Below are 12,820 nucleotides of genomic sequence, written 5' to 3' on the forward strand. Positions count from 1 at the left end.
CTGTAGAATCGTGCCTTAAATACTATGATAAAAGGGAGCCTAAGGGACCTTACAAGGTAACGTAAATATCAGAGCCTGAAAATGATCACACCAACCACAGTATCAGGAAACAGATAATTATCTTTATTTGTATCTTTAATAATTATCTTTATTTATTTGTACCTACGGGTACAAATAAAGTAACCTTGACCTTGGTAGGAGCAACCTCTGAGGTAGGAGGAGAACCCTTCCAGGGCCATTGCAGTGATTCCCAGGGCCAACAGCTCAGATAGGAGGACCTGGTGGTTGACTGTGTCAAAGGCAGCTGATAGATCTAGGAAGATAAGGGCAGAAGAGGGAGAGCCAGCTTTGGCAGCTTAATGTGTGTTAGTTACAGCAATTAGGACAGTTTCAGTAGAGTGGTTAGCTTTGAAGCTAGATTGGTTAGGGTCAAGTAAATTGTTAACAGTGACAAAGTGGGAGATTTGGTTAAACACAGCGTGTTCTAGACCTCTAGAGTGGTATTAGGGAGACCTGTCTATAGTTGTTGACTAGTGAGGGGTTCAGAGTGGGTTTTTTTGGGTGGACCCTTGCCTGCTTAAGGTATTCGGGACAACGCTGGAGGTTAGTGAGAAGCTAATTACGTGAGAGAGGTATGGAAGGATGGTGGGTGCAGTTTCTTGGAGGAGAGGTGTTGGTATTGGATCTAAAGAGCCAGTGGTTGGTTTATGAGCTGAAATCATAGTGGATGGCTGACAATAGTCTAGGGCAGGCCCAGCCCCAGCACAAAATAAAGAGGGGTGCAATTGCAATCCTCAGGGTGGCACAGAAAGTCATACCTTAAAAAAAATGTTATAAATACTTTGTAGACATCGGGATATAAGGAGATACATGGGGGTGCACTGAGGTGAAGCATCCCCATAGTGCCGGGCCTGGTCTAGGGATTAAAGTAGTTACAGGTGTGCGGGGCAGTGCCTGAGCAGCTTAGCATTCTCTAGTCAATGTGTCCTGGGACTGCATTGACAATTGGAAAAAGGTCTACCCTGTATTCTAATGAAATCTAATACTCCAGAATTGAGTGTAAGCACTTTGAATTATTATTTCACACAGAAGAGTACATTATAAGTCTTTATGAAGTAAGGATAGTTTGTTTCTGAAAATTCCACCTTACTTTAAAATGACACTATATGAGATCCTGTTGTTACCAGTATGGGAACCAGATACAAAATGGTGACCTTTTCATTTATCATACATATATTTATCACACATATGTGCCTGAGGGGGAAAGGGGCACAACAACTTTTTACATCAAATTTTGAGGTACATATACATTTGGAAATAATTCCCTTCATTAATGTTAGCATAAGAGGAGAGACATACAAAAGACATGCAAATCTCAATCTCATACAAAAATACGTGAATAAATATCAAATTAAAATGTGGAGGCTGTTTTTTTTTTTTTTTTTCGCTTAATTTGAGTAATTTATTACATTTATGTGATCAAATCTTTTCTGAGGTGGCAAAAGACAATTTTTGGTTTTAATTGGATCCACCTATTTGTATGTGCTATTTCACTATTTCCGACTCATATGTTCAAAGCACTTTTTCCATATATGACTGAGAAAAGCCACATGATATAATGACAATATAATCAAAGTCATGTCCTAAAGTACATTGATAATCCACATAAAAGTCTTCAGTTTGAATAATATTTACAATTCCATTTCTACAAACCACTCTGCTGAAACACTTTTTCACTTTGTATAGCTATAAGATATAAGATGTAGTAAAAGGATGTTCTGATGATCTTAACATGGCAACATTACAAAGTAGCACAGTAAAAAGTAATGTACTGATTCTGATATTTTTCTTAGCAAGATTGACCCAAGGCATTTTTGTGGCTTGTTATTTATGTAATAAGTTTTAACCTGCAGGAAACTGGCAGTGCTGCTCAATGTACCATGAAAGGTGTTTCCTGTCTGTGTTGGCTCTAATATTGAAATGTCTCTACAGGGTAAAGGCTGCATGAAGGCTCAACGGAATGTAATCCCTTGGGGCTTGTGTCACTGTGACACATATCTCACTAAAATGAACTTTGACACTCTCTTAAATGATGATCTGTGTTGACTGACAATGTATATTAAGCTGAGAGGAACGGGCATTTTATGCTTCATATGTACCTCTGAATCTGCACAGAGTCCCTTTGTGGGTTATATCGTTATTTTCCAGGGATCCTGTGTACCAGGTAGGGTACAGCACCAATTTGGGGTCACTACATTACATTGTTGTTTAACATATGCTCTTACCCAGAGTGACTTACATAGGTTACATTTTTTACATTATCCATTTATACACCTGGATATGTTCTCAGGAAGTTGTAGGATAAATACCTTGCCCAAGGGTACAGCAACAGTACCCCAGTGGGGAACTGAACTAGCTTTTGGTTATGAGTCCTCCTCCTTACCACTACACCAAACTTTCACCCCTTCAGAGAAATCTAATTGGTTCTGAATCAGCATGTCTGATGGGTCAGTTTTTCAGCATACCAAGACATTTTGGACAATGCTATGCTTCCAACTTTGTGGCAACAGTTTGGGGAAGGCTCTTTTCTATTCCAAAATGACTGTGCCCCAGTGAACAAAGCAAGGACTATAAAGACCTCAACCCCATCGACCACCTTTGGGATGAACTGGAACGGGGATTGAGAGCCAGGCCTTCTCGTCCAACATCAGTGCCTGACCTCATAAACGCTCTACAGAATGAATGGGCACAAATTCCCACAGAAACACTCCGTAATCTTGTGGAAAGCCTTCCTAATTCTGCTATTTTCCATAGCAAGATTGACTGAAGACATTTTGTGGGTTATAATTTATTTAATAAATTGTAAGCTGCAGGAAACTGGCAGTGCTGCTCAATGTATCGTGACAGGTGTTTCCTGTCTGTGTTCTAATGTTGAAGTCTCTCTACAGGGTAAAGGCTAAATGAAGGCTTGATGCAATATTGTCCCATGGGACTTGTGTCACTGTGATACATATCTCATTGAAATGTTCTCTTCTGCTCCGTTGAATGGCTCTCTGTCTTGACTGACAATGTATATGGAGATGAAAAGAACTGTAAACAAACTGATTTACCATTTTATGCTTCTTATGTATCTCTGATGCTGCATTGAATCCCTTTGTGACTGAGGTAGTTACTTCCCAAGGTACCTGTGTACCAGTTAGGGTTCTGATAGGTCAGTGGAGAAGGATGGCAGATTCACTGCTAAATTCTGTCCCTTGATTTTAGCATGTAGCTCAATTACAGTTTAATCTGGCCATCCTTCAATGGAAATGCTCATAGAAGATTTTTTTTCTGTAACTAGGTTTCCTAAAATTTTTGAAGTATAACAACAGGCCAGTCCCCAGGTCATACCCCTCTCCCCACCAGCAAAGCAGACAGCTCACCCTTCCCCCACCCTCTGAATATGTCCAACAGTATTTAAATAGCTATTTAGCCTAACAAGGACCAAAAAACCGGAAATACAAATTAGCACATTAATTGAGCACAAAATAAATAGTCATCATTATACATTGACTACTTCTCAGAAAGTGACATTATATGGAGTTGAATTTACAGTCTAACCTATGTTATGACTAGGTTTCTGTGTTGTGACTAGGATTCTGTCTTTTGAGATGTTGTAATTTGAAGTTAAATGTGGGTGAGGTAGACCCAGCAGCTAGCAGGCTGTCCGAACAGAAGTATAGAGACAGCTAGAAACATGCCCTGGCATTCAATCCACTTTCATCCCCCACTTTGATTCATAATTATTTATGACATTACTTTTTGGTCATTTTGATCATCAAAATGAATTAAAAAAAACTATTGCAAAAGAAACATGTGAACTCATTCAAAGCTCATTTTAACAGACACATGTTGATTAATATCAATAAAAATACAATAACATCAATAAAGATAATGAAAAGTGGGAGAGAAGTTTCATTATATCACTATATTCTTTGTATTAAACAGGTGCATTTATATTTTTAATGACTTTACATTTCAGTTATTTGTTTTCTTTGTGCAAACAAGGATTTTATTCTTCAAATTGATGTCTTTAAGACCATTTGTAATCCACTCAACAGGAGGTTTGGGGGCCTGAAAAAAATATAATTTTTGGTTTGAATCACACCCATCCACATGCTGTAGTGTAGCAGGTGGCAGTGTCACATACTGGTAAGGAGTAGGACTTGTAACCGGAAGGTTGCTGTTTGATTCCTTGCTGAGGGACTCCTGTTGTACCCTTGGGCAAGGTACTTAACCCAGAACAGCCTCAGTAAATATTCTGCTGCATAAATGGGTAACATGTAAAAAATTGTAACATATGCAAGTCACTCTGGATAAGAGTGTCTGCTAAATACCAGTAATGTAATGTAATGTATTTGTGCTACTTCCATAAACTCCTATGTCTGAAGTACTTTTTCTCATATCACTGAAAGTCACATGATATTATAATGATTTAATCAAAATCATGTCCTGACTTTAATGGTATTGAAGTAATGTAGTAATTTTGCTATTTTCTGAGTAAAATTAGCTCATAACAATCAAACTAATAAAAACCACCAATCTGAATTGCAATGAAAACGGTCTGAAAACCACTGTTTAACAAATAGTTCTATAATATGGCTTTAATGTAATGTACTAACTCTGGCATTTTTCCCAGCAAGACTGGCTGAAGGCATTTTCATGGCCCATTATTTATTAAATAAGTTGTAGCTTACAGGAAACTGGCAGTGCTGCTCAATGTACCATGGCAGGCATTTCCTGTCCATGCCAGTTCTAATATTTAAGTCTTTCTACAGGGTGAGCACTGTATGAAGGCTCAACGCAATGCTGTCCCTTGGGGTTTGTGTCACTTTGACACATATCTCACTGAAATGTACTTTGCTGCTCACTTGAATGGCTCTTCGCTTTGACTCACGCTGTATATTAATATGAAACGATCTGTAGATGACTGGGAATTTTGTTTTTCTTGTGTGTTTCTGATCCTACAGCTCTTGACTGAAACAGTTATTTCCCAGTGTAACTGTGTGCCAGATAGAGTTCAGCACTAATTAGGGGTAGAAGAGTGCTTTTGGGTTCTAAAACAGGGTGTCAGGTAAAAGGTGATGTAGAGGCATAGCAGAAGTATATCTTTATGTCTTGTCCTTGAATTTAGCATTTACTACAGTTACAGTGTAGGCCTAGATGTGCTTCTTTATTACAAGCAAAGTTTGTTGAGTCACAAGATCACCAAAATTAAATAGAACAATTGTTTGTAGTGAAAGGGGTATTTTAAATCATAATTAATGACAAATACTGATTTTATCCACAAATTAGCCAAGGGGTACCCAAAATTTCCATGTGCCTCTCCTGCGTACTCTTGCATCCCTTGACATGGTTGTAATGTTTTGCCAGATTTTCTCCCATTCTTCATCTTCCAATGTCAAACCAAGATCTCTTTCCCATGTGCTCTTAAGAGCCGCTAGTGCTCCACCACCAGAACTCTCAATCAGCATGGAATAATATACTGACGCTTCGTGACCCTTCCCATCGGCTGTGAACACCTTACATAGAATGTCTGTAGTATCTGGGGGTTGTGTGCTAGAACCAAAGGTCCTACCAAGTAAATGACACAATCGAAAATACCTAACGCATTGTGATCTGAGAATCCCATATTGCTGTGACAAATCTTGAAATGATTTCAGAATGCCATGCTCATAAAGGTCACCCAACGAAACTACTGCATGCCCCCACCTTACCTGCCCTCCTCCCACGGCAACCAAATGCAAACCAAACCCATACACAATCCAGAATCGAGGTCAGTAAACGATGCAAGGTCAAGCACGGTACAGGCAAGTTTGTAAATAGTAAATTACGAAACACGAATGATCAAAATAGCGAGACCTCCACTTCAAGAAACCGGCATCTTTAAATTGGGGCACTCCGTCTCTGGTTGGCTAGGCCTGAACAAGGAGGCGGGGCACAGTACAGTGGGATACCTGCATGAGGAGAGTAGCAAGAGAGGAGAGAGGGAGGCAAACCAAGACGCAGGCGGCCCAGACCCCACAAACGCACAGTGCGCCGCACGTAACACCCCCACCCATAAGAACAAACTTGCCCCGCAAACAAACAGAGAACACCAAGGCAGGGTCCGAGATTAAAAAAAAAAACGGTTCAGGTATGAGACAAGGCGTCCGCCAGCACATTTTCACAGCCCTTCTTGCAGCGGATCTCAAGATTGTAGTTCTGCATGATTAGCGACCAGCGCATAAGGCGCTGGTTTTGGTTCTACATGCAGGCTAAGAACACAATCGGGTTATGGTCGGGAACTAGATCCTACGTAAACCTCTAAATGCTACAAAGCTAACAAGAGGGCCAGACATTCCTTCTCGATGGTGGCATAGTTATACTGATGTTTATAGAATTTACTGGAGAAATAGCTAATGGGATGATCAACGCCATCAGCATCCTCCTGTAACAACACTGCTCCAGCATTGGTGGCACTGGCATCCACCTCCAGCTTGAAAGGTCTGCTGAAATAAGGAGCAGTGAGAACAGGTGCGTGGCACAAAAGCAACTTTACGTGCTCAAAAGACTCCTGATACTCAGGTGTCCAGACAAACATCCGCGAAGGGCTCAAAAGACTGGTGAGAGGGGCAACTATGGTGGAAAAATTCCGGCAGAAACACTAATAATAACCCGCCATGCCCAAATTGTATAATTTGATGCTAATAGAACTTCGTATCTTTTGAATTCCATTGGAAAAATAACAAAGTAATAAAAAACGCGATAAAATCTAAAGTACTCATGTTAGTGTCTCTTTTTGAGCACCATTTTTACAGACATTCCCCACACCTATAACTAAAATTATCAAAAAAGTGAGGATTAAGAAATCATGAAATAAATGAATGGAATGAAATAAAAAAGGACAACCTCACCTCACCGCCAGACGAAAACTAGGAGAAAAAGCATTGAAACACTGCTCACTGGGCATGTGTGTAAGCAAGTGTATTAGTTGTACTTGTGTGATCATTATGTGCAAGCACCTTCTTAGCTTCTATAGCCTGGTGGTGTGCTTTACCAATTAATCGTTTTTTCATAATTACTTCAGAAAATGTGCAGTGTACAAATTGCAGTACACAGATCAAAGCAACTTTCAGCTTTTGCCATATAATGGATAAATGGATTTCTGCATTTGTCCGACTAATTTATTGAAAATTAATTGAAAAGATATTAATGAGGGGACTTCAGTACAGCAAAATGCCACAGTTATGCAGTACAGTACCTCATTTAAAGTCAGTGTTATCTTTTTTCAAACTGGAAAACAAGCACACACAATTATTTGTTTATATGCAAAAAAAGAAAAAATGTTAAATAGTACCCATTGAAATGTGTTTTTTTTTTCAAGGGATATGGGTTAGAATAAACTTATAATAGTAGATTAATGCTTTCAGACATTTGTTTGAAATGCATTCCCTCAACAGAGCTAGATGAAGGGTTTCATTGAATTAGCATAGTGGTTATATAAATAGTGACACAGGAAGTAATTGCCCGGTTTCGGTGTCCGGTATGAAACAATGCATGAGTGGCAGCTACCATAAGAAAGCAAGATGTTCTGTCATGACCTGATGATGATGTTTCCACACTCTCGGCATACCTCAGGGATGATTTTATCATTTGTTACACACTTTAGTGTCATCTTTCTCTCACATCTCTTCTTTCAAACTTAACCACTACTTCTGCCTTTCTTGGCTTGAAAGAAGGCTTCATGAAAGCCACACAAAGCAACACAAATTACAACACGTTTAACTTACTAAATTTTAATTTGTGAAGCAACTTTGAGCTTAAACTATGTGTTACTTCTTTTTCAGGGCCCATTGGAAAATGTCCTATAATCATCCCACAGCTGCCACAATGACCTAAGGTCAAAAAGGAACTTTACATTGGTGTCATTTCAGCAGATCTTTTTTATCCAGAGTGACTTACACAGGTTACAATTTTACATATGGTCTATTTATACAACTGGATATTTACTGAGGCAATATTGGGTTAAGTAGCTTGCCCAAGGGTACAACAGAAGTGCCCCAGCAGGGAATCAAACCAGCAACCTTTTGGTTATGAGCCCCACTCCGTACTACTACACCACACTTTTGCACTTTCATAGTCTGCAGCATAGGTCAAATAAATTCAATAAAGGTCATGCACATCACAGCCATACTGCATTTTATCATTTTGACTCTAAATTATTTGGGAAATATGAAAAACGTCTAACCCATACTACTTTTAAAAAAATCTGTGTGAAACAATCAATTGATACCATCAAAAACTCATGCTAGTCATTGACTCATCGAGAGAAATTGAAAGCACAATAAAAAGATAATACACAGCAAAGTAAAAAGTGCTAATTTAACAATCAAAGTGTTCATTTAACTCTGAGAATATGTTGAATTAACAGTTTTGATATTGCTGTGTATTGCATTTACCCTGTTTTAACCACACTGCAACCCAATGCCAGACCACATTTAAATGGGGCACTCAGTACTTTACCTCTCACAATGAATGGATTCCTGTTATTTCTGTTTTAAGCTAACTGAGGATGCCTGGAGGCGAAAACAATGCAGGTAATTAAAGAGGCTACTGCTCACCATGACTAATGCTGTCATTTCTTGTTGCCATAGGAACCCCCTATGTGTAACACTGTCATAATTTACCCTTTCCTACTCGTCAGTTCACATTGTCCCAAGGGACAAAACTGTCATTAAGCAATTGTCATAACAGGATGAATCAAGACAGCCACCCTGTTAAAGAACTGTGACATTAGCTTTTATTCAGCTCTGGAAGGATGAACATCTACTCTACAATGGAGGAGAATGTGGCAGGGAGGATATTCATCATAAGGAACTGTATTTCCCAAACCGTGCCTTTATTACAGGAGAACATGTGTGACTGTGAAATCAGCTCAGCATACAGTTGGACTTAACTCAAAGACATAGTAACATCACATGTGGAGATAAACCTCATTAGCCTCACTGTTTCTCCCCACCATCCTGAGAAACAGCCCTGTGATGGATTTCTGTGGGATCAGCTGATCAGTGACGGCAGAACATCACCTTTATGCATTATTTGGCCCAGCTTCTGTTTCTCTGGGAGCTTTGAGGCTTACAATTATAGGGGGAACGAGACTCTGGTGACCTTTACTCCCAGTCGGTCTCTTTTCAATACTCTTAATATCTTCCAGTATCACACCATTGTCTGCATTTCTGTCGATGCTTTCTTTTAATAATAATGCCCCTGTATTCAATAAGAAACAGAGGGGAGTCTTTTGATGTTCACTGTGCGTAATGTCAGACACATGTGTGCAAGATTCCTGTGTACTTAATGCAGTACAGAGTTTTGGTTTGGCGTGAGGTTGAGAGGCATCACTGTGACAACTACTTTGAGTACTGGGGAAAGGGAACCCAAGTCACAGTGTCTTCTGGTAAGTATCTTCCTTTGCATTTTCTCTTCTTTGTTTTAATTACTGTTTAATTACCTGCCACTTTAAAATGTAGCCTATGTATTCCAAAATGCAGTGCAGGACAGGGAAAGGACTTAAATCATTGACCAAAAAGAAGAGAATTACGCTGTAAACTATAAACCAGTATAATATTATCTATGACAATAGATATATTCAATAAAACACTATGCAGTTTTCATTCGTAAATGCAAAGTGATTGTCACATATTTGTGCGAAGTGTTAGACAGACAGTTTATTGTGCGATGCTTACTTCGACTACTGGGGTAAAGGCACACAGGTCACTGTCACTGCAGGTAAGATTTGCAGTATCCAGCTGTTTTTGACTCTTACCTTTAACGGCGACAAAGAAACTAAAATATGAATCCATTCAAATTATTTTATGTTTTCTGCAATAAAACTTCAGAACGGTGTGGTAAACTATGTTAGTCAGGTTTATGTGCCTGGACATTGTGGCTTTCCACAATGCCAACACTAAATGGAGCATCAAATCGCTCTACATATATTTATGTGAATGGTTTCGAATACTGGGCATCTGGGACTGAAGTTACTTTATCCACCGGTAAGTAAAACAATACTTCTGTAAAGCATGTTTAGACTGAGTAAAATGTAATTCAATTAATAAGTCGCTTTATATTTTTTTGTCGCCTTTAGGCGACTTTTTCAATAGGGCTCAACGCATGAATCAATAAATCGATAAATCTCAGTTTACTGTGGTGGCTCAGAAATCGGATGCCAGCGAAATGTTTTCATTACCGAGCATTGCTGTTTTCATAGTTAATAGACCTGAACTGAATGTCTAAAATGTCTTAATATAGCATGCATGGATGAATTAGAAACATGAAGTAAAGTTTCTTTACAGTAAGCAATATCTAGAATAATGAGATTCCTGTATAAATTCACTTCTGAAATCATTGTTCATACCGCACGACATTTAACGATGTGTCGCCTCCAAAAGTGCAGTTTGAGCTTTTTTTCAGTACAATTTTTGTACGGCCTATTGGCCAAAACTCTAACTGTGAACTACTACTTTGACTACTGGGGAAAGGGGACAACAGTGACCGTGACTTCAGGTAATTATTTTAAATCCTATTTTATTGTGCCCGGTTTAGAATAAGTGAATATAACTATGTTCTAAATACTAAACAAGTGAAAAAATAAGATGTTAACGTTTACAGTTTGAGGTGATTTGGAGACAAGCATACAGTTACAGCGTCTAACTCGTTTGAACACATCAACATGTCAAAATGTTCTCTGGGTTTTTGTGCTTAATTGCCGTTGCACTTTCTCGCCGTGATAATGCTTTCGACTACTGGGGAAAGGGGACCACGGTCACCGTTTCATCTGGTAAGCCGCCACTACTAATCTGTAACTTAATGTGTAATCGCTCTGCATCATATTCTAGTCTATTTTAGAAAGAAATTGGGGAGAACCTGTCTTAGAACATGCAAAGGCTTCGAATTCACTAAATAAGCAACCGCTTCGACTATTGGGCATCTGGGACATTAGTCCTTGTATCCGACGCTGAGTTAAAATATTTAACTTGTGTTGCATATGTTTCTAACAACATAAAAACAATCATGCAAGAATCGAACAAGAATATATATATATATGAAACGGTAAAAATTCAAATGTTTATTCGTTTTTCAACAGCAATCTGCAAGAAAATGAATTATTGTTCTTTGGGAAGAAATAAGGAGATTTGTAGATTTCGCTTTTGCCGCCCTTGACCCCACCGTTCAGTTAATCAAGGGCGTCGTAAAACTAGATTATAAAGATCGTAAAGCGAACGGAATACCGATTCTCTTTTTCAAAAATGGGCATGTTGGCGATAAAAGTTCGAGCTCTTGTCGCCATGAGGATGGTTTAGGTATTAAATCAATATACGCTCATAGTACCGTGTAACTGGGAAGCTTTTGACTACTGGGGTAAAGGGACCATGGTGACTGTCACCTCAGGTAAGAAAATTAATAACGTAATTATGGCAACGTAATTAAAATGAGTAAATCTGAAATGTCCGTAAGATCTCTTCAATATTTGCTGTTTGCGGAGGTTCCAAGCTGATTCTAAGTACAGCTCGTATTAGGCATATGCTTGTCTGAAGCACATCGCTACCACTGTCAAATAGGCCTAAGTCAGTGTTCGAAGCACATTTGAAGTTTTCCGCTTGTAGCATTCTGCTAAGTTTAATTTTATTGGACAAATCTCAGGCCATGGAAACTAGTACCTCTCAAAAATAAATCAATGAACGGGTCATCTTTGCTTATTCTGATGTTTAGGTAATACGGGTTTAGTAAAAAAAAATCCAAGTTGTCACTTCTATTTTTAATATCTTTGACTAAGTGACTGAGGAGAAAATTAGTTATTTTGTGCTTTCTTATTCAAAACATGTTGAATTAAAACAAGAGTCAAATTTGAGAAAGTAGGACAGTTACTAAATAAGACAGGAACGTTTGAAAATATGTTGACAGGCGTGTATAGATTTAAACGTTAGTACTTGGCGTTTTTGTACTTTGTTGGCATTGCGTCGTTTCATTGTGACTACGAGTTCGACTACTGGGGAAAGGGTACCATGGTCACCGTGACATCAGGTAAGGTGTATATTAATTAATATTTCTGTGTGAGATCGATGTCCACGCCATATATTTTACAGTTTTTCTGTTAATGTATATAACCGTTCTAATGTAACGAAATGTGAAAAGTGTCAATTGCCGACGTGCCGAAGCGAAATATTCTGGCAAAACTCGTGTATCTCATGTATGTCCATATGATCAGTCTGGAAGTCGACGAGTTAATATGTATAATATATGCGCAAGTGAGACCTGGGTTTTGTGCCAGAAAAAGACTCTGAATGTATTAATGTGACAGTCGATTCGACTACTGGGGATCTGGAACTACAGTGACAGTAGCGGACGGTAAGTTAAAATGAACAAAGCTGGGTTACATTTTTGTCAAATTAAACAAGGCATGATGAATAATTGGCTGAATATACTGAATATGTTTAAAATCGCGCCATTCTAATAGTCGTTTAGTGTGGATTCAAGGGTGAAGTCTATTGTTAAACAAGTAGGCCTGCGTTTAATACAAATTGCGTATGTAAGGCTAATTTTGGAGAGCAAGGGGTCGAATTCGGAAAAAAAAAATGTTTTTGCACATCTCACGAGAAAGAGTAATTCGGTGTGTAACTGGGCTTTCGATTACTGGGGCAAAGGAACAACGGTGACTGTAACAACAGGTAAGAAAAACAAATTTTCTGAAATCCAAACTGCAATGTACGGAGAACGTTTGGCCCTTTTCAGCAAAAATCTT

The 12,820-nt window shown here is 38.7% G+C and overlaps 1 protein-coding gene across 1 annotated transcript in view; it reads left to right on the forward strand.

The window, feature by feature from the left end:
• Window positions 1-12,820, forward strand: part of LOC118791307 — a 123,780-nt gene that overhangs the window by 71,263 nt on the left and 39,697 nt on the right. The window contains exons 3-4 of the mRNA XM_036548621.1: window positions 4,165-4,180; window positions 12,060-12,102. Of these exons, the coding sequence (XP_036404514.1) occupies window positions 4,165-4,180; window positions 12,060-12,102 (59 nt within the window). The remainder of the gene's footprint in view (window positions 1-4,164; window positions 4,181-12,059; window positions 12,103-12,820) is intronic.

This window comes from Megalops cyprinoides, chromosome 1 (genome assembly GCF_013368585.1).
Source record: "Megalops cyprinoides isolate fMegCyp1 chromosome 1, fMegCyp1.pri, whole genome shotgun sequence".
In the NCBI taxonomy this organism is placed as follows: Eukaryota; Metazoa; Chordata; class Actinopteri; order Elopiformes; family Megalopidae; genus Megalops; species Megalops cyprinoides.